Source organism: Anarhichas minor, unplaced genomic scaffold, assembly GCF_050575085.1.
Source record: "Anarhichas minor isolate MPS153535 unplaced genomic scaffold, ASM5057508v1 ptg000003l, whole genome shotgun sequence".
NCBI classification, from domain to species: Eukaryota; Metazoa; Chordata; class Actinopteri; order Perciformes; family Anarhichadidae; genus Anarhichas; species Anarhichas minor.
In genome coordinates this window covers 10,762,776-10,787,307 of record NW_027466449.1, presented here as the reverse complement: position 1 = coordinate 10,787,307, position 24,532 = coordinate 10,762,776, and the positions used below count along the sequence as shown (strand labels likewise).

Genomic DNA, 24,532 nt, shown 5'->3' with positions numbered 1-24,532 from the left:
ATCCCTTCACCTGCTTTAACTTGTCGCCTCCCACAAGTGAACACGAGTCAGGTGCTCTGTTCCCCACAGGTGTAAGGGGGCGTGGCCCAGGAAACAAAGGGAAGACAATTGATTGGGAAGGGAATTTTATTTTTGTATGGGAGAAGAGACGGCATTCTTCTGGGTTAAAAATACCCACTTTTAGCTCCTTTTTATGGTGGTACATCGACAGACTGAAGACTACTGAGTACTGAGGACCATAAAGATTGAGCAGCAAAACAAACCAAGGCCGGATAATTATTTTCCCAACCCAACATCCAGTGAGTTTGATTCCTTTTTGGAGATTTATTGCATTGCTTTTTCCTGGTTTATATTTTTGTATTTTGAAGGGAGGAAATTCACCCTTTTTTTGTTGGATTAAAACGGTCACATTAAGGAAGACAGTTTTTTTGAGTTGGACAAATTTTGGATTAACCCAGTGGACATTCGTCCAATTAGGTTTCTTGTGCTGCTATACGGGCGTGGTTGTTCTCTAAATAAATCACGTCTAAGCTAACAATTAAGTTTCCTCTTAGTGCTTTCCTTTGGTAGGGTCAGGGGGGATTTAAAGGAAACTCAAATTATTTTCAGTTCCTCTCTTAACCAGGTCTTCCTACCATAGAGGCCCTTGAACTTAACTTGTAACTATTGTTTTAACGGCCCTGTCATGAGAATGAGAAGAGGTTACAGTGTTGACATTATTCCAAAACTGTCTATGAATTGTGTTCTCGAGATATCTACTGAAATGAGCATGTTAACCAGCTAGCCTTGGGCTAGCCAACCACCATTGTTTAGCTTCACCAATTTAAACCTTTGGGCAGAAGGTGTGTGTGTGTGGGGTGTGTGTGTGGGGGGGGGAGTGCGGGGTGGACCGTGGTAGCAAATTGCCAATACTATACGGAAGCTGCTACGGTCTGATTGTTCAATTGTTTCTCAAGCACAACACCAGATGAATAACTGAAAAATACTCAAATGTGGGCAGCAATTCAGAGGACTGGAGATAGGCTACAGCTCAATAAGAAAGTATAGATCTTTACAAAGGGTCACTTGCACTTTGACGCATTTGTCTGATTGTAGATTACTTAAAAGGCATCACGAAGAACACATTTTGTGGTGTATCTTTAACTTCAGAATCCCAGTCACTCAGCACATATCCATGTTCAGTTGCTGTCACATAGTAATGCCCACTATATGTATGACATTACATGTGGGTTCATCACTATGCTTCAGATCTCATATCAAATACTGAGAACAGTCTTTGCTGTTGGATTGAGAGGTAATTTACAGCTACGTTATCTGAGCTGGTCTCATGCTTCTCTTGAGTTACAGGATCTGAAATGTTTCTTCTGGTGTAATGAAACTTAATATACAAGCTGGAGGCCTTGATAACTTTGTAAATGTCGGACTTATGCAACAAGAGCAGTTCAAGCCAGCATCACTCTGATTACAGAACATACTTCACGTGGGTGATGGTACGCTGATAATGATAAGGTGAGTAGGGCAGCTCTCTCATGATCCACCCATCATGCCTCAGTGGAAACTGGGGCGAGAGCAACTTGACTGCAGCTTGTGTGAGTGGAGTATGAAATGACAGTGATAATAGAGGAGCAGGCTTCAGACAGAGTTACAAGATTATAGGCCAGTTCCGAGACCAAATTGTTCACTCCATACTGTGACTCTTGTGTCCTGGAGAATATGACAATGTCACATTAATAAAAGAAGATCGACAGAGAGCCTTATTATAACATTTTGTTGATTGTAAATGTGAACCTTACGCTGGTGCTAGAGAAAAGTCAGGAGATCATCAAAGTCAGTATATTCATCCTCTGAGGAACATGAAGGTCTGTAGAAAATGTCATGGATATCGGATAGTTGAGATATTTCAGTCTGGACCAAATTGGTGCACCGACTGCACAATATACTCTTTGCAGGAGAAGAGAAGCTGTAGACAAATAAGCCACCCTAATTATGCCATAAATAGACATGTATTTTAATCACGCCACTTAAATAGGAGAGGTGAAGAAGTTTCTTTTGTGACTGTATACTTTTTGTCTTTGCTCAACTGGATTGGGCGGTGTCTTGTACTGGACACTCAGTTTGGAACAAGATGTACTGAGGCTATTTAGTTTAATTTTATGCTGCTGGTTTATAGAGTTTATATATGGATTTGGCATTACACTTCTAGCCAAGATTTAATAATGATTTATTACTAATCTATTACTGATCTTGTTATTGATATTTTAGAGGAAAAATATTATTATATTGGACAAACACCAACATTTTCATCATAGATTAGACTGGCATTTAATTGTATGTTTATATGCATAATATGGACATTGCCAGCATTGAAAAGTTGAGTTAAGTTTTGAAATAGGCTACAGAGTATTTCCATTTTATGCTACTTTACTACATTTCAAAGGCAAATATTGTACTTTTTACTTTTCAGATTAAGAGTTGTCATACAAAAAATAAGATCAGCTGATAACGTATGATTTATTGTTACATTTTAAACTATCCAACAGTGTACATAACAGTAAAAAATTGCACCCCATGTACAATCCAGTAATGTGATAATATAACACTGACAGTGGGCATTCTGCATTTAGTATTTTACTTTCAAAACTTTATATTGTGTTGCTAATACTTCAGTACTTTAACTTAATTTTAAATGCAGGATTGTAACAGGTTGTGGCTATTATTGTTGTGTGTTTATGTTGCCTTGTGTTTCTTTAATATGTTGTTTTAAAGACCCTTTGTTGTAAATCAGAAAAGCATCTTCCACAATAGATTCTCAGGAGGAAATCTCAGCGACAAACACCCACTGCATTTAGAAATCGGAGAACATCTGAAAAGATATTTATCCATCTGTCTTAGTGCAGATTTATTTAGAAACAGATCAAATCGCATTTATGTAATGTAACATCAGCTCCTTCTCGCGGGTATGACACACAGTGCCAATTAACATTACTAACTTTGGTTCAGTTGGGAATACATGACACGTAAGCCTCGTCAGTGACAAGTTCAAGAGTTCAGAACCAACACTAGCTTCTACATATCTCTCAGACGGGTAGTAACAGATATACAGTACATCTAAAAAGGCAGTGCTTCTATAGACACATCGGTCCTGTGCAGACAGAGGTCCTGCATGTACTCTGCTCTGAGGAGTCGTACTCATCCTTACAGATAGTGATAGGGCAGCAAAGAAGCCCGTCTGAACACTTCTAATAATAGCCACGACTAAAATAGACAGTCACATGAAATCAATAATGCCACTTAGATATGACAGAGTTCTCTGGCTGGCCGGCCTTGATTATCCTGACACTCGTCACACTGAGGTCACTCAGTTCTCACCTGGAGACATTTTCTCAAGATCAACATTAATGTCACCTGCCCACTGGTGGAAGGAAACCAGTCACACATACTGTATTTAAGTACAAATTTGAGGTACTTGAACTTTACTTGTCTTTCATGAAACTTTCTACTCCTGCTCTACTACATTTCAGAGGGAGATATTTTTTCTTCACTACATTAATCTGAAAGCGTTACTTTATAAATGGAGATTTTTGCATACGAAACATGAATATCTTACTATGAATTACCCAACAGCACAAGTACAGTTGAAATAATTAAATAGTTATTTGGCAATTACTTAATTACTTAATTTTTCATGCAAAAACATGTCATGGTTCCAACTTAAATAATTTGTTGCTTTTCCTTTGAATTACTGCAATCATTTGAATTAATTTGTAATGTCAGGTTTGGACTGTTTTCGATAAAAACAAAGCATTGTGAAGGTGTCAACAAAAATAAGCAGATTAATACATAATTAATAAAATCATTAGTTAATAGTTAAAAACAATAGCCCAACCTCAAACAACTACAAAGGTAAAAAGTTTCCTTTACATTCATGCATAAATAATAATCTAAAATATAATAGTATAACAGCCACAGGGAACATTTTTATTTTTAATAATTTAAGTAAATTTTCCTGATGCATTACAGTGCAGTATTATTACTTTTACTTAAAGAATCTGAATACTGCTGCACCTGCCGAATATTGTACTTCATGCATGAAAAGTGTCTTTATTAAAATAGTTTGATAACCAGAGGAGCTCCTTGAATCAAGAGGAGATGCATCAAATCAAAAGAATGAAGTTTCAAAGGGAAGTAGTAAGATAGTGATGATGTCAGTGCTTGGCTAGTATTGCCATCCAGTGGTCATGTGATGACAGTGTTACTATGTTTACTGTTAAATAGTGTTGCCACTGAGGCTCAATAGAATGCATTTTCCTCAATAATTGCCAAACTGAGAAGATTTTCAAACTGTGCACATGCAATTGATTTTATCAAACATTTTCATAATTAACCACACAAAATGATTTGAAATCAACACCTTTAATATAAAACCAGTGACATTTGTTACTGTAACAGCAGGGAAGGTTAGACAATACAGAAAAAAAAAAAAAAAAATGAGGCATTAGTTTTGAAGCATGTACAAACACCGTCACTAAACTCGGCAATTAGGGTACTTGCCACATCAGGGCACTAAAAATGACCAATGGACAATACAGTTATGCAAATTAAAAAGGAACAGCATGTAGCATTTAGGGAAATCTATTGACTGAAGCTTTCAGTTGGTTGCAATCTGTAACCTCACCACTAGATGCCTCAAGTCCTACCTTAAAAAAGTTGTGGGCAAAAACTTGCTAAGAACAAACATTAGAAGAAATATCCATACATAACTACATATAATAGGCGTAACATTAAGCTTTAAATTGGATACCAAGTGCATTATGGCTTACATCGCAGACCATGGGAGGGTATTGGGAGGTCTAAAATTTGGCTCCGGTCTGCAGAGAAACGAGACAGAACAGTTAAAAGTACAAAGAAAATATGCACAAACAGGTGCTAAGAGCTGAAGCAGACCACTTACTTCGGATTCAGGGCTGTGTTTTCACCCCACACAAATGGAACAGCAGCATCATCAGCCTCTGCAAGACAAAACTCTCAGTTACCTTAACAGACTAAATCAATGTGTTCAAAGTCTGGTTCAGAGTACGCATGGGGAGAAAAACAATACTGCTTTAAGATACGGTGTATTGAATATTTCTAACTCAAGCACTGATTGTTCCTTTAAAAGCATAGAAATACTCTTTCTTGCCGATAGTTAAATAAGGAGATAAATACCACGCATGTCTGTACGCTTAATATGAAGAAGGCAACGGTTAGTTTAGCATAAAGACCGGAAACAAATAGCCTGACTCTCTCTTGAGACAATCCACCTACCAGCACCGTCAAAGCTCACCAATTAACACATTATATCATGTTTGTTCAATCACAAAAAAAAAACAAGTTGTGGTTAATAATTATACCGTTGTCCCAATCCTCAGACATGTCCTGGTTTACCCAAGTACTGACTGGGACCTGCCATTGAGAATGCCCATTGGTGCTTCCCCCTGTAAACACAACATAATCCCACTCAGGTACACAGTAAGCACACGTTGACTCCGCAGGGTAAAGAAGAGACAATAAAGTGGTTGTATTACCATCTTCAGTGTCCACGGATATCCTGTCCTCACAGGTTTCAGTGTGGTGTGTCAGCTCATGCTTGTGGACCAGGTGGCGAGCATTAAACGGGCAGGTTTTCAGCTCACTGGCCAACTTCGGATGATTCTATGAGAGAAAAGAAAAGGAGATTTACAGTTTTCAACCATACATGATACACACATCCTTGCATGTCAATTTACAATATTTTCCATACTTGCTGGTGTTAGCGGTGAACAAGCACTCGACTCACCTTTCTGCACTTTATAAGATGGTAAGGGAAGCGGCAGGCCCGGATGAGGTGGTTCTTGTCAAAAGGGCACTGCTGAAGTTTGTCAGGGTCACAGTTTTTTTTTTCCTCTTTAAAGTTAGAGAAGAACAAATGAATACATTTCACCCTTTAATATTTACAACTAAAAAAAAAGACAGCAACTTAAGATGTTGAAAATGTATTAAAGCGTCTTGAATATTACCAGTTTCCTCGTCCAACTGTGCTCTCTCGCCAGCTGCAGTGTTGCATGGAGAGCTAGTGGTTCCATATCTGATCGTGGTCGCCATCTCTAGCTGTGATGTACTGAAGATACACCAACTGGCTAAAGGCAAAGATGCAGAATGCAAAAAAAAACACAATGTAGACAAAAGAAACAATAGTGACCAGTTTCTAGATGCACAAAGCTGCAGAACTATGACAACCAATCAGATCATCTGCAGGATTCGGTCCAACTCTCCAGGTGTGGCAAATTATTGATCTGCTGAAAGTGTGTTTGTTTGCTGGTGTAGCTAGTTTTGTTTTGAATATTAGTCCTGAGCACATCTAGTTTTAGTACAACTGCAATGCAAAACAGGAATAGCAAGACAGGATCATAGAGTCCACTTAGAAGCAGATATGTGGCCTCAAAGGTCATTCATGAGAAACAAACGATTAGTTACAGTCTCGTGCTTGTTAGTCTGAGGTGGCCCATTAGCCGCCTGAGGAAACAACAACCTGAACTATATTTGGAAGCAATTTATTCGCACCAGGAGGCCGAATACCTCCTGTAGTAAAAGTGTAGACGCCACCGGCTTTGATTCAACTTCCAAACTACTTTAGCACTAGCTAGCTAGTTAGATTATTTATTGGTTACAGTTTTACTTTATTGGTTTACGGTTTTAAACCGTAACCCCCGTCATCACAGGTCGGCCTTTTTCAATCGGGCACCTGGAAGCGTGCAACTAAGATGTTTTATTTTAAATGCGGGTGTATTTTAGAGCAGTTTACGTGCGACGGCAGATTTTTCAAGAAATATTGGTTGCACTGTAAACATTTAATCGTCAAACATTGCTTTTAAACAGCGCATGCACACAAAAAGTTGGCTAGTAACGTTTGCTAGCAAAAACTTGGCAAGACGCCTCTTAAAATTTGTCAATAAAACGCTAATTCAGACGCCATGACATTTCTAAAAAGTAACATTTCAGTTCTTAACATATGTTATGAATACAGTCTGTTGATTAATGTAATTTCTACGAATAACAATCTCATAAAGACCTTTGTTTCCAGCCTGCTTCTCTCCTGCTCGCGGGTTCGATGATTTTGTAGCTCCGCCCCCAACTTTTAGCGAACATCGTTAAGTCACGTGGTTTCCAGTTCACGGGACAACAACTACTCTGCTTAAAATCTGTAAAAAATAACATTAGATTAATTCAAATTAACAGAAATTTCGTCACTAATATCTGAAGATGTGAAATAAATCAGCAAAGTATAGATCATGTGTAGTAGTGGAAGAAGTATTCAAACAACAATATGTGAGCAAAAGAGGTATTAGCAAGAAAATGTACTTGACGCACCAAAGTTAAAGTACTAATAAATAACAAGTACTAATAATCCCTATCAGTTGTATATTGTCATATTTGTGTTATTGATACATTAATATGTAAGTGGTACTTTATTGTTGTTGTTTATTCGCAGCTTCAACTGTTTTAAAAATCAAATTGTCTGAGAGGTTGGTCGCAATACAACTAAACTATTGGACCATTACTTACAATAAAATCGTACAACTGGATTGTTCAACAACCAATTACACGTTGCTGAGGCAGGGCCTCAATTAACCCTTTTGGATTGTTGGTGTATTTAAGTAGAGTATAGTAATGTTATTTTCTACCACTGGTTTTAAGTTACCGTATCACTTATATCATAATACTCATATGAGTATATGTATATATACATGTATATATACATATATATATATATATTATATATATATTCATATCTATGAGTCCTTATGTACACAGCAGACATTACGGTAACATAACTGCTTCTGGCTTTGCCGTATAGGAGCATCATTACGGTAACATAACAGCTTTTGGCTTTGTCGTATATGCGCATCATTACGGTAACGTGGGTGGAACTTCAACTGTCAAACATGGCGCTGTTCAGCTCCGGCCTGTGTAGCCGTTTGTCTTTGACCCGACTATGTGGTCTTCGGACAAACATGATAACAAATGGCCTTTACTCTCCTTATGTGTCCTGTCAGTCCAGGTATGTTTAAAATACTTTATACTTCATTTGTCCACGATTTGTGGGTTTGTTTTACTCGCGTCTGACTTGAACCGTTGCTAACTGAAGCTAGCTGCATATCAGGACATGATGTACCGTTTGTGTTTGAGAAGACATATGTAGACAGATGTATGATAGAAAATTAGTTGTCCACTCTATATTGAAATCATAGTACTTTGCTGTGTCTTTACAACACGTCCAGCATTAAACTACCTGTGAACATGGAGTGTAGTTTGGGTGTTTCATGTCCTGTATCATTAAGATGGATATAAATAATGACCAAAGTTAAATGAGATTCCGACTTTTGACATTTCTTTTTTTATATGGATAATTCAAACTCGTCTATTTCGATGATTAATCTTTCTTATGGGTAAATATCCCTTTCATTGTAGCAAGTGGATAAATAGTGAGCCCTCCTTTATTTCAGGTTATATCATAGGGTTATACATGATTTAAAACAATAGTTTTCTCATCACATAAAACAAGGTACTGTAGTAAAATAGCAAGAAAGATTTGTGGAGAAATATCTCGTTTTATTGTTTTGATTTATGTCAATTATTTTTGAAGTCTTCCTTCCTCTTTGATCTTTTTTCTTATCTATGCCTAGTGATTAAAAAATGTTAATGTATATGTAATTAATATATTTCTGTAAATAGTTTAATTTAATCCCCCTATATTACATTTGTATTTAATGTATTACTTTTATTTAAAAAAACGTTAATACTGTGTTATATTATATTATCTGCGAGATGTTGTAGGTCTGTTAATGTGTGTTCAATGAAAACAAAACCAGAATATTTCTGGCGTTTAACTGCTGATCTTTTCGTGTGATTGAATGTATTCATGTTCACGTCTTCTGCTCGACAGGTTGCCTCTGTGCAGACACTACTCATCTTCCAAAGTCAGACGAGGTATTGGCCGATATGTCGCCTCCAAGTTCCAGACGGTAAATGCCAAATATGAAGGTTTCCTCAAAAGGCGATTTCCCCGCTTTTATCAGCTCTATCACACTTTTACGAAAGGTAGGATCAACGTTAACTCACCTCTGGCATCTCGAAGACTATATTTCTAATGTTATATACTGTAGATACTTTTTGCATATCTTATGTTAAATTGTGTTGTGTTAAACTGCACACTGGTTGTGTAGCTAAACAGTTTTTAACAGTAATTGAAGTTCCAAAGTGGAAAAAATTGTTGAATGAATTTCAGTTCAGAAACAGGAACACAATGTCAAATTCACTCTGTTGGCTCTTATACACACTTACATTGTATTGCACTACATGATTGTACCTTGTTTCGTTTGCACCTCATGTGTAGTCTGAATGTTGCCTCATTCATTCTTTTGAGTTTTTTGCACTGGAGACCAGGAAAAACACAGTTTCGTTCCTTGTACCAAATACAAGACACAACTACATAAATAGTAGTTAATAAAAACAAAACACATGGTCATATTACACATTAAAACAGTTCATATTTGTAGCTTACATCCTTTGCTGAGTTAAGAATATTGATGGCACTTCTAAAATACATCGTTAGCAGCCAGAAGGACTGTATAGAAGAGAGGATGGGAGCTATCTGGCAGGACCGTCCTCGCTTTCTTCATCGTCCTTTCTGTAAAAAGTTGAGTCACAGGCTTTTGGGGTTTACCACCTGTTTTAGCTGCCATTGACACAATCCTAGAAAGTAAATTCTTTGATCTACAGTTGAAGTGACTGTACCAGGCAGAAAGTGCAAGTTTAAACATCCATCAATAGCTTTGTACACTAGTTCTAAAATCCCCCGACTAACACCAAGGCCACTAAGTTTCTAGGACAATAAAGTCGCTGTGAGCATCTCTTGAAAATATACTTTGTATTTTGAGAGGAGCTCACCTGGAGGTCCAGAACTCTACCAACAGGGTATTTTCAGATCTTGCTTTGTGCAGATAACGTATTAGTTTGTCTTGGCCACATTGATTTCCAGCTGGCTAAAGCGACACCATGTTTGAAGGACCTTAGTGTGGGCGAGATACAGGCAGCTTCACCTAGAGGCTCTGTTTCTGTAGAAGGCCAACGAAGAACATGCCATCAGTATACTGAAACATTGTAAAAAGAGGGGAAAGAACATGTCTCACATGCTCCCCCTGTCACAGAGCCTCTGTTTTACTTCTTTATTTTTTATCATTGAATCATTTCAGGATTCAAGCTACTGTTCCAAGACGCCAAAGATGTGCAGATGATAAAAGCAAAGATGTTCTCTAACAGAGTGCAGTATAAGGATTTGCCTTACAGGGAGATGGAGAAGCTCAGACAGGTGGGTCTTCTCCACCACCATGAATCATGTCCAGATATTGTCACATTTATGACCAGATATTGAGTCAAAACATTGTGATACAGTGGTTGTGATGTAATGGATTACTGATCATGTTTGTACACTTTTCTAAGCAACTCTTAAGTGTCAGGTTCACATTTTTTAAAAGTCAAATTTTGTTACTTTGGAAGACACCAGCTGAAGGTATAAAAGAAGATTTTACAAATGGTCTTTGACATAAACTATTGAAATGACAAAATAAGGTAATCACATTAAATCAGATGTCTGAAATTCAGCAGCAGATTTCACAGTAAAATAATTATGTTCTGTATGTTATAGCCTCACTAGTAAGCATTTAATACTTTGCCTTTATTTATAAATTTCAGCTATGTAATGTTTGTTATCTCACGGCATCTTAACTCAATTTACATTTGTTTCACAGTTCCGCAGAGACTTGATGAAGGCCCTTCCGCTGGTGGTGATATCGATCCCTCCCTTTGCCAACTACCTGGTTTTTGTCTTGATGTGAGTTACTTTCAAATGACCATCTTTTCATTTCAGTTGGCACCCTTTTGATTCATATTCAGCAAAGAAATGTGAAATTATTGACAGTGATGTTAATTTATATCCCTCAATATTATTGTTGAAATTTTCTTCTTATCGTGTCCATGTTGTTATATTAATATATATTGTTGATATATTAATATATATTTGACCATCCTTCCATGTGTCCCTCCTCTCTCTGCTACCATCTCCTCCTGTTCACTGCCAGGTACTTTTTCCCCCGCCAGCTCCTGATCCCTCATTTCTGGACTCCGAAGCAGCAAGTAGAGTTTCGGGAATTGTACCATTCCCACAGGGTCCTGCACCACTGGCCAGTGCTCAAAGGGCTCGAGAGCACGAGCCAACAGGTCAAAGACGGCCAGCTACAGAGTCGCCTGAGGGACCTGTGTGCTAAAGTAAGTGAACACTGAGGAATACTCTCTATATTTAAATATGACGGTGTACAAAACAGATCATATCTTCTCCTTTCACACAATAAAAGCGCTGCAAGGATGACGTGTTTTTGTAGGCCCACCCCAGAAGTTAGCATCACACTAGTTCCCTCAACAGAAAGATTTTTCTATTTGGTTTTGGATTACTGCAGAAAATAAGCTCTGTGGCAACATAATCTTCACAAAGGAACACCACTTTTATGATTTTGTAAGCATACATACAATCCCCTGCAGTAAAAAGCTAACATTAACATAAACAAACTACACCCCAGTCGCACGACTTCATGTCACCACCACGAAGCTAAAGGCAGTCTAGTGTTCGGCGTGTTGACTTTTGTTATTTAGATGACGTCTGTTAAGTTAACAGGAGAAATTTCTCTTTGCTCATTGTGCAAATATCAAATCTGAGGTATTTGGTCAAAAACATCATGATTTTAAATTGTTTCCTCTGCTGGTAAAGGGACGTGGATTTTAAGTTATATTTCACATAAATTACCCAGTATATCAAATTACAGAATAAATGGCCACTGTCTCTCATTGTAAATTAATACTACAAATTCTTCATGATTGCACATACAAGTACAACAAGGTTGAACCTGTATCCAGTGTTCCATGAAAGTGGGATGAACTACCTTCTCTGTGCGTTTTCAGGTGCAAAGCGGAGCAAATCCTAAAGTGTCTGAAATCCTCGCAGTCCGGAGCCTGTTCTCTGGACCTCCTCTGGGTATAAACAGGATGAGTGTGGATCAGATGGTCAGTTACACCCCTCCACTCTTCACAACGTCACACAACGTCTGCACAAACACTTGGTCAACCCGAACGTCACTAGAATATCTCTCCTGTCTGTCTTCACGGCCAATCAGAGATACGTCAGCCCCCTGCTCTTCCTGACTCCTCGCCTCCCGGGTGTCCTGATAGGCCGCCGGCTGAACAGCCACGCCATGGAGCTGCTCCTGCTGGACCGGGCCCTCAGCAGGCTGGGCCCCCACCAGTTGAGTGACTCCGAACTCAGACAGGTCAGTCATTCCACACAACTTAAAACATTTCACATTCACTGGCCATACATTGATTTACATGATGAACGTTGCGTATCCCTCATTAAGCTGTGTTATAAATACAGAATATTTGTCTCTTTTTCAGGCTTGTTATGTGAGGGGGCTCCATTCTAACAGTCTTAGCATCAATCAATGCCGCGAGTGGTTAACCCAATGGCTTCAGCTGTCCTCCTCACTGAAAGGTATTTTCATTTGGATGTGCACTATTTTTGTAATTTTAGCCCAATCCTGTTGACATCTCTGTTTTATCTAATATTTAAAGAAGAATAGGAATTATGCTTATTGGCTTTCTTGCCGAGAGTTGGATGAGAAGATCAGGAGTACGTCTGTACTGTAGATATGAAGCGCCTGATTGGCTGAGCTTAGCATGAAGAAGCAGCTGGCCTTGTTGTGTCCGAAGGAAACAAATTCAGCCCACAGCACCTCCAAAGCTCACTAGTTCACATGGCATATCTTATTTGTTTAATCTGTACACAAAACAAGGTGATAAATCACAGTTTGCAGTTTTTTTTGTGAAAAGTAATTTAGTTAGCCTGACGTCACTTATGATGGCTTGGCACAGAACTCGAATCCTCCTTTTAAGAAAAACGTATTGGCCGAATTAATGTAGCAATATGTCCAAATAATAGAATCTAAAAAAACAGAACAGTAAGGAAAAATAATACTTTTTTCACAGTGAGGAAGAAAGACACTAACTGTTAATCCTGTTAAGCTCCACAACAGTTTCCTTGTTATACCAGCAGGATCATAAAACTAAGTTGGGTTGAGTCTTTCAAGTTTTGGTGCAATAGAATTAAATTGAATCTAAGTTAGATTCAAAATTAAAAAACTGATGTTTGAACTCGATCTCTTTATTTCAAGCTAGTTTTAAAGTTTGCATGATTTAATCAGGTTTAAAAATGAATCAATTGTGATACAACATGGCCTGTCTTTACATTGCAAGTAGTCGTTTGCTGCTATATTAATGCTCTTAAATAGAATTTTAGCACCCTTTTAAAAGAGTACATCACAGATTTGGCATCGCACTCCTACTAAATTGTCAGACTCAAAGTTAAAAAAGGATCAAAATCGATGCAGCAGAACCAGAGATATTGTTGTTTTTATTCCATGCATTCTTTTTCCTTGTCAATACCTGACTCCTGCATTACCCACAATGCACTTGTGGTCTTCAGGCCCATCCAATGCTGACTCAATTAATCAGACTTCATGCAGCACCGTCTGGAGCCACAAAAGGCTTCTTTACAACCATTTCCACTTCCATAGTCGTACCCCAAAAGACTTTTATGTGGAGTTCTCCTGTAATGCCTCGATATAAACTCGATAATCTTCTCATCTAACTCTCGCACTATTCCCTAATTTGTCTATTCTAAAACGTAATACTGTTGTTTTTTTATGCCTGTTTTGTTTGATTTTCTGCAGACTCAGAGGTGTCACTCCTTCTGCACTGCATTGTGTTTCTCTCTTCCAACTCCCCGACCGGTGCCAGCCGACACTGACAGGAAGCCGGCAGCAATCTGCTTTTGTGATTAGGTCGTCTCTTGTGCAACGGGCAGCACAGCTTCCTAAGAGTTGTCAACATCTCTATTTTCTTGTTCTTGGCAAAATTATGAGGTTTAAGAAAGAAAAAAAAAATCTTTAAGCCCAAAACTTGAAAGGATCCTGATAAGTCCAGAAGGCTTAAAACTGTCCTGTTTTCCAAATACATTCCCAGTAAATAGGATTTATTTGGGAAAAATCGTATGAATCTATTTAGTCTTCATCAGGGGAGTGGTATGGGATCTTACTTAATAAATCAGCACATTAAGAGAGGTGCATTTTGACTTCAAAATCTTGCTTATTGGAGTTATCGTGTAATTCAGACCCTCAAGAGGGACTTAAATTGATTATGATGCACTGAACCATATTAAGTGGCGTTGTTATAATTACCTGTCGCCGTATCTCAAGCTTGATACAACTGTTAAGCTCAGGCTCGTCATTTGTTTACTGCTAAGCTAACGCATCATTACACACCTACTTAGACAAAGAGGATAGTGTTTAGTAAAAGTTAATATTTGACTTGTAGAATTGTTCACTCATTCCTCATTAAAATTACAATGCTTTTATGTGGGCATGTTAAATGTCTTAACATGTACACATTAAACACGTACTGTAGCTTCTCATACATTTTCCTCACTTATGTGCTCCGCTGTTACTTCTTTACAATTAATAACGCTGTCCAGACGGGAATTTTCTTGCAACAGTTTTGAGGGAACAACATAATTTTGTCACACACAGAACAACCGGTCGACATGAACAATCAGTAGAATACACAAAGGCACCTTCTAAAAAGAAAAAATGTTGACGGATCCTCTATAGAGATTTAAAAAAGAAAAAAACAATCAATATGTTTGCAATTGCAAAGACATTCAAGCGCGTTTGTGTTGTAATTGAATTTATTTGTTGTTGTGCAGCACAGCACTCGCAAGCTATCTGAAAAACGAAAGTGATGGCACTTTAATTTATTGTTTGCTAAATGTTTTCTTGATTTGGAGGCTTAAGATGACATTAACACTTCTGCACAGAATTTCAAGTGCTTTGCTAAATTCAGAGTAGCAGTACAAGAGGAACTGCACGTCTGCATGTCCAGTACAAGAGGAACTGCACGTCCTTTATGCTGGTATTTGATGTAGGAAAGTGTCAAATAGGAAAAGTCATTTACTTCCTGTGCCTTTCACAAGGACTGGCACACTACATCTAAAATATGAGTTGCAGAAGTTATTTTCTGTTAAATATATATATATATTATTTGCTCAACTGGTTTTTGAATGTTTTTTTGCTGTGCCAATATTATATACATTTTAATGGAACTGTGTCTGAAATAAAAACCTTTTATGGTGCATTTATTTTTCCATGTTTGTATTTACACTTCAGATAATCCAGATGTAATTTAAAGAGTCTTTAATAGCAACTGGAAAACAGCAAAACAGATCTCAAGTCTTCTGAACAGAACAACAAAAAGTGTTAGATTTCCTCATAACCAACATAAATATACAGTAAGGTGGCTTTTATCATTTCTATAATTTCCTAAATACATGCAGAGATATTGTTAACCTATGAAAATACAATCCAAAATCCCTATACAAGAAAATATATTCTGTGAATTATATCTGAAATATAGGATGAACATATAAAAAAGAAGATCCCAATAAGCGTGACCTGAACAGATGACTCTTCCTCAGCTGTGAGGCTGGATCACATGACTTCGTAGCCGCTGCGGATGCCTCTCATCAACAGGCAGGAGAACACGATGCCCAACACCTGCAATTTAAAACGATCACACACGAGAAGGAGAGGACACATCGGTTTATTTTTCTGCTGGTAATAAAAGTTGTGGTTTTTTTTGACAGACTTGCAATACAATCAATCCTGTTGTCACTTTTAGAAGCAAAATAAAATCACAGTGACATTAAAAATGCAAAAAAACAAACCAATATCAAATTTATAAGGTTCAAATGAATACAAAAACACATTAACATTATCTTTCAAATTAAATCATATTAGGAGGTAAAATGTAGTAGTAATATTGCACTACATACTAAGTGTCTGGACAGATTATGTTTTTTATTATTGACGTTACGTACCTGCAGGCTGGCAATGACGAGAGCTGCAACGATCACCCACAGGAGGTTTTTCCTCAGGAAAGCCACCAAAGCATCATGACAACCCTACAACAACAACAAGAAACAAAAGTTAGATTTAATATGGAAATTTCACTGGTTGAGTTATTTGAGTGACCCGTTTGCTTCAAGGTAAAACTTTGTGACTTATTTTTAACAGTTGTGTTTTGTTGACTTTGGCTTTACTTCCTCTTATAGTTCCGACTGTAAAAAACTGGCCTTGCACATTTGATAAAGGTGACAAAATACAGAAATGACCATAAAGTGTTGTTATTACACCAAATATGGAAATCTTTTACCTTTTACTTGTTGCATGTTCTATTCATAAACCGATATATTCATTAGTGTTTTCCAAAAAGTCAGCCAACATATTTTGAGGTCAGTTTTACCACAGAAATGTCTTATTTACATGCACCTGTGTGGGGACTTGTTACACACACAAACTGTGCGTGTGTGTGGGTGTGGGTGTGGGTGTGTCGTGTCTGTTGAACACCTATTTGGCACAGAGAACCATTATCATCCCATTGGACTTATTTCTGTCTAATATTTACTTTATGTCCAGCTCCGGTTTCGTCTCAACTCACCATTCTTTAGTTAGCTTAGTAGATGCTACTTTGTCAGCAGTTTGGTACTGAGAGTGTAGTTAACGGTGGGTTCATCAGAGGTCTTTGCTATTGCTGACAGGGTTTAAACTGATAATGAGCTAAAAGAAGATCTAAAGCAAAGTATAACTGCAATGTCGGGTTGTGATTCTCAGTAGGTTTGTCACAATGCACAACCTCTTTCTCTTCTCGCTCTAGTCAAACCAATAAATCAGCTGATGTATTGATGAGCGCTGGTATATCTGTATCGGTCTGTATGTCTGCCGATAATTAAAAAGAGGAATTAAGATAAAGAGACAAAGATAAGTTTAAACAGAAGCTAGAAACGTTGCACTATTGCATAGTTTGTCCGTCTGGTAGCACCGACTAGTTTTTCATCTGTAAAATGTCCTGCTGCGTACACACGTCTTTAAAAAATCATGTTAATGTAAATATAGATTATTTTTAAACCCTCAATTATCAATATTGATATCAGATGGGCTCTACTTTGTTTCCTACAGCCAAATTACAGCTTACTGCTCATGCAAACCCTACATTTTCTACAACTGCTGCTTCACATAAAGGTCTTTCCGCTGTGTTTTATATGTATTATATGTGTAATTCTAACTATATCTCATGCTCACTGACTTTTAAAAACAACACATTGACTGGGGGTTTACCTTCTGGTGCACTTTTTTCGCGTTTGACATGGTCCCCTTTCCACAGTTGGCAGAGGGAGTCAGACAGCATGAGTCAGGCACAGACTTTCCATCTTTTCCAAAGCTTCTCCAGTCAGTGGAACTGTTCCCGCCACAGCATTTCATCTGCAAATGAGTCGCGTGAAAAACATTTAATATGGTCATGCCGGCAATGTACAGTAAAAGGATGTAACTCGTGTCAACAGATAGAAGAATAGCAACGTCACATCGTGCGGCACAGACCAACAGGATGCAGCGGTGTTATGTGAAGGTGTTGTCAGCAAACAGTGAGAAGGAGAATATACACTGAACTCACATCCTCCTGGAGTTTATCCACGGTCTTTTTGAACTCAGCTGTGCCGTTCTTGTAACCAGAAATCATCTCGGTGAGACTGTCCTCTACGACATTTGACAGCTACATGGGAGGCACAACATGGAGGTTAAAGCACACCTTCTGCAGGGTCTTACATACTGTCACACACAGAAAACAGTGAAACGCTACACTCACTTTTTCTCTGAACATGTATCCAACGATCACTGCTGCGATCTCAACAACAATGAGCAGGAAGAGAAGAATGGCAAACTGGGGAAAACAGAGAAATTAAATGAAATCAACGTAATTACTATTCTAAGCTACATAATACAGGTTTTACACACATTATTCATTCCTCTGTACAGCAAAGGTAATTCACCCCTTTTTGCTGTATTGTTTAACAGATATCGCACCACGTGACTTACCGTGGTGACCATGCAGTTGTTCTCTTTCCAGGCACCGCAGCAGCCGAAGAAGGCGATGAAGAAGATCACCACGCCGATCACGATGATAACAATGGGACCTCCTGAGGCCGACGCGTCACGGATGGCCAAGGTGCTGTGAAGACCTATTTGAGCCAGGACTCCCACGATGATCAATGCTAGGCCACATAGCTGCAGGGAAAAGAGGGCGGTTAGTTTACGTTCTTTGGGATCTCTTTTCATGTAATACAAATGTTTTTAGCCGACAGATTATCTGGTAACAAAATGGAAGTAAAGAGAGCCTGTAATATTTTAGTTTAATTAGGAACTGAATACCTAATTTTGAAATTGAACTGCTACTAAATATTTACTGTAAATACTCTTTGTATTGTATATTTTAAGCCACGGGATTTAATATTTGTAAAACTTTTCCAAAGCCCGGAAATTGCATTTTTTTGTGAATGACGTCACCGTACAGGCTTGCAGGGGCATGATGGGAATAACACTACTGCCCAATTTCAGTGGACCGCATATCTCCGGAAGTAAAACCAACAGTGTGCTGCAGTACTCACTTCTTCTTATACAGCCATGGTTCACATCATGCTAATGTTCAGCAGGTAAAATTAAAATACCTACCGGAAATGTTAAAGCTGGGCAATAAAACCAAACAAATTTAGAGGGATGGTTAAGGGTCAAAGTACAATATTTCTATTTGATAAAGTATATATAAATTTCAACATTAGGAATTCAGTTGTGGTTAAATGTAACAATTAGACATTTACCTGCTTATAAGATTCAAACGTTGCTTCTATATGAAGACCTTACCCAAACAAAATGATTAAGCACTTGTGCTAAAAACAGATGGGAGGAAGTTGCAACAGCGGTTGCGTGAGGTGATCAGATGATGAATTGCGATATGATCACACGAGTTACTGCAGTGGGTGGGGTGACGAGAGCATATCGTTCGATCTTCTACAAACACTGTGTGGGTGAACTGTTTGACTGGGATCAGCTGGCTCTAAAGCAAACATCATGGTGAACTGCATATCATTTACTTTCTCATTCTCTTTTGAGAATGAGACTGCATGAGAGTACCTGTCTAAATAAAGGTTGAATAAAAACAGATTCCCTACAGTGTGAGCCTTCGGCAACTCAATGCTACAATTCCACAAACATTCTGGTTCATTCACGCCCTGTAATTCAACAATGTACAAAAACAGCTCACAGTACTCGACACAGGCTGGCTGCATGTCGGGGCTACTGAGGTTTGGGTTTACTAAACTGCAAACGCGATCCTCAGAAACGCAAAAGGTGGACTATGAAAAAACAAAATGCCAACAAGAACGTAGGGGTGAATGAAAGCAGGAGGTTAAGTGGCTTTGGATGTGACACATCTAAGGATGTGTGACTGACTCCGGCACAGTGCTGAGAGGAAGGGAGTGTTACAGTTTTAGGAATTGTTTTTACATGAGCTTTCATTTCTCCTACCAAAAATGTACTCTGGCCACCAATTGTAGGGGCTTGGTGGCTCCATGCTTTAAAATGTTAGCGCATATCCCTGCTTAAAGGATGAACATTGCTGCTTATTAATATTATCTTGTTTGACTAAACAATTATTTCAGCTTGCTGATAAATAATCAAAACATGTGGATAAAACCTTAATAATGCTCATCTTATCAGGCAGACTTTTTTAGGACTTACTATATGAGTCATTACGCAAAAACAAAAACACCCTGGCAGGACAGGATACAGACATAAATAATGCAGTTCATGGTTATTGCATGGTTATCAACTAAACTCTGCCCGCCGACTAGTCTTACTACTCGTCACTTCAGTCAAGGAGACAAGGTTTGTCTGTCTGTTTGTCTGTAGGACAAAACTACCGGCCATATTTTAATGAAACTTGGTGGAAGGGTGTATCATGAGCCAATGAAGAACCTGTTAAATACACATTATTGTTCTCTTCTTTAATGCCGCAAGACAGAGCCTTTGGCCTTGGCGGAGGGCTTCCTTGTAGTTTCATGTAAAATTAACAGAAATGCTCATATCAGGATAACAAAACTATATATTTAGACTGACGGTAGCCTTTGAGTCAGATTATTGTCTGCCAAATTGGTTGTGTATTTTCCATTTTAAACCCTCGCTGCAGCTGAGAACCTCTCCTTGTTGGCAACACCAATGTAAATATTTGAGCTTGAGTCAAATAAGTGGCTAATGTTTGATGTAGGAAAACATTAATGAGTGAAAAGACCAGGCAAACAGAGCCGGTCCGGGTTATCCGGGTTATAAAATAACAGTATTTATCACCAATTATAACTTCTTCTATGAAATATTATTACAATACATATAATATGTAATGATTTTACTATATTATTATTAACTGTTATATCATTATCCGTTTATAAACTAGCCTTCAGTATGTTTGTCTATATACTAGAAAAATAAATAAAACATTTTCCAACATTTTACAGATTAATGTAATCAAAAAATGTATCAATAATGAAACACGTCGCTTCAACCCCTCATATTAAGCATTTATACACTGTATATTAACATTTAATTAATGTCCATAACACACTATAATGTAGTTCAACATACAGGTGGATATGCTATAACAACTGTGTTTCACTTACAAGTAAACACTTGGCTACAACTACATTATAGTGTGTTACAAACATGTATTAAATCATCATGTACTGTTATTAAATGATAAATAGGAGGAGTTTAAGTAACATTATTAATTTGATTAGTCTATAAAATGTTAGAAAACCGTAACAAATGCCAGAGTGGCATCTTCAAATATCTTGTTTTGTCCGACCAACAGTCTAAAGATACTAACAAAAACACCAGCAACAAAAGAAAAGTAGTATAAAAGTGTCACCATGAGTAATGAAAACCATTTAGTTGGAAGTGTTACGAGTGTGCAATGTGTGGAGCAACTAAATAAAATGTACTTCCTCTTCCTGTCCTTATATGTGAGATCATTATCGATGTTTTGGTGCTACAGAGTCGACAGTGTGGAGCTTTCAGTAGCACGGTTGCACTGACGGAGGGCAGTAAAAATAAATAAAAAAGTGTTGATCTGGACATGTCACATGATGCCGTTCGTTACACTTTTCAATCTGGTCATAAGATTCACATTCCATCATCACCTCTCTCTCACAAACGAGGAAACAGGAAACGCTCCGCTTGATCCAGGATATTTGAGATGAATGCCCCAATGTTCATGTTCTGTGCATTCATAATTTGATAATAAACAAACATGTGAGCCAGTGAGTGTTCAGGTAGAGTAAATCAAGAGGGGATGCCAAAGGTCGTGTGTTTGCTCATCAGCTGGTTTTACAGATGAATACTACAATATATGTCAAAGTAGGGTAACAAGACCAGAGTTCACGCTCACAGTCACAAGGGCTGGCAAAAGGCCAAAAGGCCACATAACTAGTCTGTATTTCAGCCAAAAAGATAAGCTGAAGTAACTGAAAGCAACACTTGTCAACATCAAGTGGCCTTATTTCCTGCCTTGTGGTGTGAGTTGTGGCCTTCAAAAAGCTCCTTTCACTTCTCAGTGACAATGTGTTTATGTGCCATCCGCCTCCACTCTGCTGTCTTTTTGATAAGTAAACATTTATTAAAGAGGTGGTTGAGCGGATACTCACCCAGAAGATGAAGTTGAAAAGGAAAAGCAGGAACTTGACACATTTCATTCCCCCTTCGACGGCCATGGCTGATGATGATCTGTTTCCTGGATCGAAACATGTACACAAACATATTCAAACTAACTTTAGTCGCATTCACTTTTTCTCAAGGCAGAGAGCGTCACGAACCTTACATCAGCTGTAATATGAGCAGAAGATATGAGTCATCTGATGATTTGATAGTTGAGCTATACAAAACGCCTTGAATCTTGATCAAACTACGCATTTTAGTTCCTATGAAGCCACACCAGTTGGTCAGTGAACCACACATCTTACAATTGATTTCACTTGAATTTAATTACAACCAAGACGATGGCACTCATCCATATTGTAAAATATTGTTTTTTAAATCTTTAGGGGCAGGGCTGCTTTAAACAATACGTTACGGCCTTTACAACGCATAGTCTGAAGGGATTAAAAGTGCTGATTTGCGGAAGAAGCAGAGCCCTGTCTGTGCACTGGACCGTTAACCACCGCTAAATCATCAACAATATTGCTTTGTCGCGAAGCCAAATAATTACATCATCCAGAGCCACTTTGTCTTATTGGATTTGTAGAGTTTGACCACGAAGTTAGTCTCACATAAACACAACAAGATAGACACGTTTCATTCCCGAAGGTGAAACTGAAAACATCCTCTTTTTGACTAACGAGCTGGTTTTGTTGAATATTTAAAAGAAAAAAAAACGTTTCCGTTACAAAAGGGCAGCGAAGAAAACTGTTTTATTTCGGAGGTTTTAACTTACCTTAGAGAAGAAATCCGTCAAATCCTGCGTTGAGAGGCGAAGACGACAATGTGTTGAAATTTTTAACTTCTTGCCGTTTATAGTACTCGCTCCTCCCTCGGCTCCTTCCCTTCCCACCTCCTCTACTTCTCCTTTTATTGACCTAAACTCATTATGCTGCCTTCAAGGTCTCCTCGTTAAACACACTACTTTCCAAAGACGTTAACGGAGTCTGCTCGATGGTACTAGTCAAAAGAAGTAATACATAATTTATGATATTGTATTATTAATCTGAATTAACTAAGGTTGTCACACAAATGTAGTGGAGTAAGTATAATATTTAATTCTAAAATGTACTGAGGAAAACACTGAAATAAAGTAAAATTGTACTTAATTAGGCCTAGGAGTAAATACGTTGTTACTTCCTACCAATGCACAGCACTCATACTTGTTCATAAACTTGTAAATGAAAATAAATACCATAAATAAATGAATTACTAATGCCTCATAGATCAGTCAAGCTAATGCTAAGAACACATTTTGGGTTGTGTGGATGTTTAGTCTTTCTCATTGGTAATAACATAGTTATACGTGTTTATCATTAATAGGCACTTGCATTGCAATTAATAATTGGGTTCTGGTTCAGACCCTCCTGAAACCTTTTCCCAGACGTACATGGTCCAATCAATCAAAAGTATTTTTTTTACAACCTGGCAAACACAAATTTATTCTGAATAATGGCAAAAAAGTGATAAATGATAAATGTCACAGCTAACAATAGTTGTATACACAACAGGAAGAAAGGCATTGTGAAATATATGAATCAGATAATCTCGCCACTCTCTCATTTCCTAAAGCAGTGACGGTTAAAATGCTGTTACATTCACATGAAATGAAACACTGCGTCAAACTTGTCAAAGGCCTGTAAGAAACCCAATTTCTCAATAACGTCCTCTTCTGTGTAACATCCTCAGACTGACAAATCACTGTCTCCTTGAGCAATGTGTTCAAAGAATTCAAACGACAACCAACCAAATGCAGGAACCTTTCGTAACGAGCTTTGTAAGTAACCTCATTCTGATATGTTATGTTGAGCCTCGACAAAGGGAACTTTTTGCTCAAACTTATGTTCATGTGGTAAAAATCAAAAGTCTTTGTGAATACTATGAAATAATTTAGTGTTCAAAGCTCATATTTTTATGGTTTGAATGCAACACTGTTACATTTTCAACAATTGACTCATGCTGCATGTCTTCTCACATTCAAGCTGATAAGATGAATGCAGTGGACCGAATTGTTGACCTCAGTTGAAACAAACACCTCAGTGAGCCACATCTCTGAGAAAACCATAATGGACCTATAATATCAGCTTACTGTAAATGTATCGTTCAAGTCAAGCTCAGGAACTGAATTTCCATTCGACTGTTTTTTTGAAAAAGTAGATATTTAGCAGAAGGGTTCAGTTTATTCCTGTAAGCTGTGGGACCACAATAATAAAGCAGCTAAAATGCAGTGTCATGACACTGCATCAGTTCACCATTCACCATTAGTTCACCACGTAGGCCCGTAGCTCAGGGCGGTGGTGCAGCATGCAACAAGAGTCAACAACAGGACTTTCAGCTTTGTGAGGCTGTAGTTAGGCACAGCTGTACTTTGAGCTAGGCTAACATGCTCACAATGACAATGTTAAAATACAAATGTTTAGCGGGATGGTTAAGGGTCAAAGTAAAATATTTCTATTTTATAATTAAAGTATATTTAAATTTCAACATTAGGAATTCAGTTGTGGTTAAATGTAACAATTAGACATTTACCTGCTTATAAGATTCAAACGTTGCTTCTATATGAAGACCTTACTCAAACAAAATGATGACACCATCAAGGGTCAAGGGTCACCCTTGGTGACACCACCCTCATTGGACTCATCTCTGGTGGGGATGAGTCCACCTACAGGTGGGAGACTGACCATCTGGTGACCTGGTGCGGTCTGAACAACTTGGAGCTCAAC

General features: G+C 38.0%; 3 protein-coding genes across 4 annotated transcripts; 1 reads left to right on the top strand and 2 right to left on the bottom strand.

Annotated features, from left to right (window-relative positions):
- Nucleotides 1-3,855: 3,855 nt before the first annotated feature.
- gtsf1 (gametocyte specific factor 1) lies at nt 3,856-6,138 on the bottom strand. Its single transcript, XM_076091505.1, has 5 exons — nt 6,036-6,138; nt 5,816-5,922; nt 5,565-5,691; nt 5,391-5,474; nt 3,856-5,009 (listed from the first exon to the last, which is right to left on the bottom strand). Exons 1-5 carry the CDS (start codon nt 6,118-6,120, stop codon nt 4,948-4,950), a joined length of 465 nt encoding a protein of 154 aa, XP_075947620.1. The 5' UTR covers nt 6,121-6,138; the 3' UTR covers nt 3,856-4,947.
- Nucleotides 6,139-7,941: 1,803 nt separating this feature from the next.
- letmd1 (LETM1 domain containing 1) lies at nt 7,942-15,310 on the top strand. Of its 2 annotated transcripts, none has more exons than XM_076097426.1 (9): nt 7,942-8,077; nt 8,963-9,041; nt 10,272-10,387; nt 10,827-10,909; nt 11,157-11,343; nt 12,031-12,132; nt 12,243-12,395; nt 12,520-12,616; nt 13,854-15,310. In XM_076097426.1, exons 1-9 carry the CDS (start codon nt 8,012-8,014, stop codon nt 13,928-13,930), a joined length of 960 nt encoding a protein of 319 aa, XP_075953541.1. In that variant the 5' UTR covers nt 7,942-8,011; the 3' UTR covers nt 13,931-15,310. The 2 variants fall into 2 exon arrangements, with proteins under 2 accessions (XP_075953541.1, XP_075953533.1); XM_076097418.1 differs by having other exon boundaries at nt 8,963-9,117.
- Nucleotides 15,311-15,356: 46 nt separating this feature from the next.
- Nucleotides 15,357-22,695, bottom strand: cd63 (CD63 molecule). The gene is made up of 8 exons (XM_076097441.1): nt 22,546-22,695; nt 21,761-21,846; nt 18,108-18,296; nt 17,878-17,952; nt 17,686-17,784; nt 17,352-17,495; nt 16,055-16,138; nt 15,357-15,731 (listed from the first exon to the last, which is right to left on the bottom strand). Exons 2-8 carry the CDS (start codon nt 21,824-21,826, stop codon nt 15,666-15,668), a joined length of 723 nt encoding a protein of 240 aa, XP_075953556.1. The 5' UTR covers nt 21,827-21,846; nt 22,546-22,695; the 3' UTR covers nt 15,357-15,665.
- Nucleotides 22,696-24,532: the final 1,837 nt, after the last annotated feature.

Coding starts and splice junctions, on each gene's coding strand:
- gtsf1 (XM_076091505.1), bottom strand. CDS start 6,120: ATGGCGACCACGATCAGATATGGAACCACTAGCTCTCCATGCAACACT. Junction 5,692..5,815: donor ATCTTATAAAGTGCAGAAAG/GTGAGTCGAGTG, acceptor TTTCTCTCATAG/AATCATCCGAAGTTGGCCAG. Junction 5,010..5,390: donor GTCTGAGGATTGGGACAACG/GTATAATTATTA, acceptor TTTGTCTTGCAG/AGGCTGATGATGCTGCTGTT.
- letmd1 (XM_076097418.1), top strand. CDS start 7,962: ATGGCGCTGTTCAGCTCCGGCCTGTGTAGCCGTTTGTCTTTGACCCGA. Junction 8,078..8,962: donor TATGTGTCCTGTCAGTCCAG/GTATGTTTAAAA, acceptor TCTGCTCGACAG/GTTGCCTCTGTGCAGACACT. Junction 10,910..11,156: donor TACCTGGTTTTTGTCTTGAT/GTGAGTTACTTT, acceptor GTTCACTGCCAG/GTACTTTTTCCCCCGCCAGC.
- cd63 (XM_076097441.1), bottom strand. CDS start 21,826: ATGGCCGTCGAAGGGGGAATGAAATGTGTCAAGTTCCTGCTTTTCCTT. Junction 18,297..21,760: donor TTTTCAACTTCATCTTCTGG/GTGAGTATCCGC, acceptor TTTTCCCTGCAG/CTATGTGGCCTAGCATTGAT. Junction 15,732..16,054: donor TCGTCATTGCCAGCCTGCAG/GTACGTAACGTC, acceptor TTTAAATTGCAG/GTGTTGGGCATCGTGTTCTC.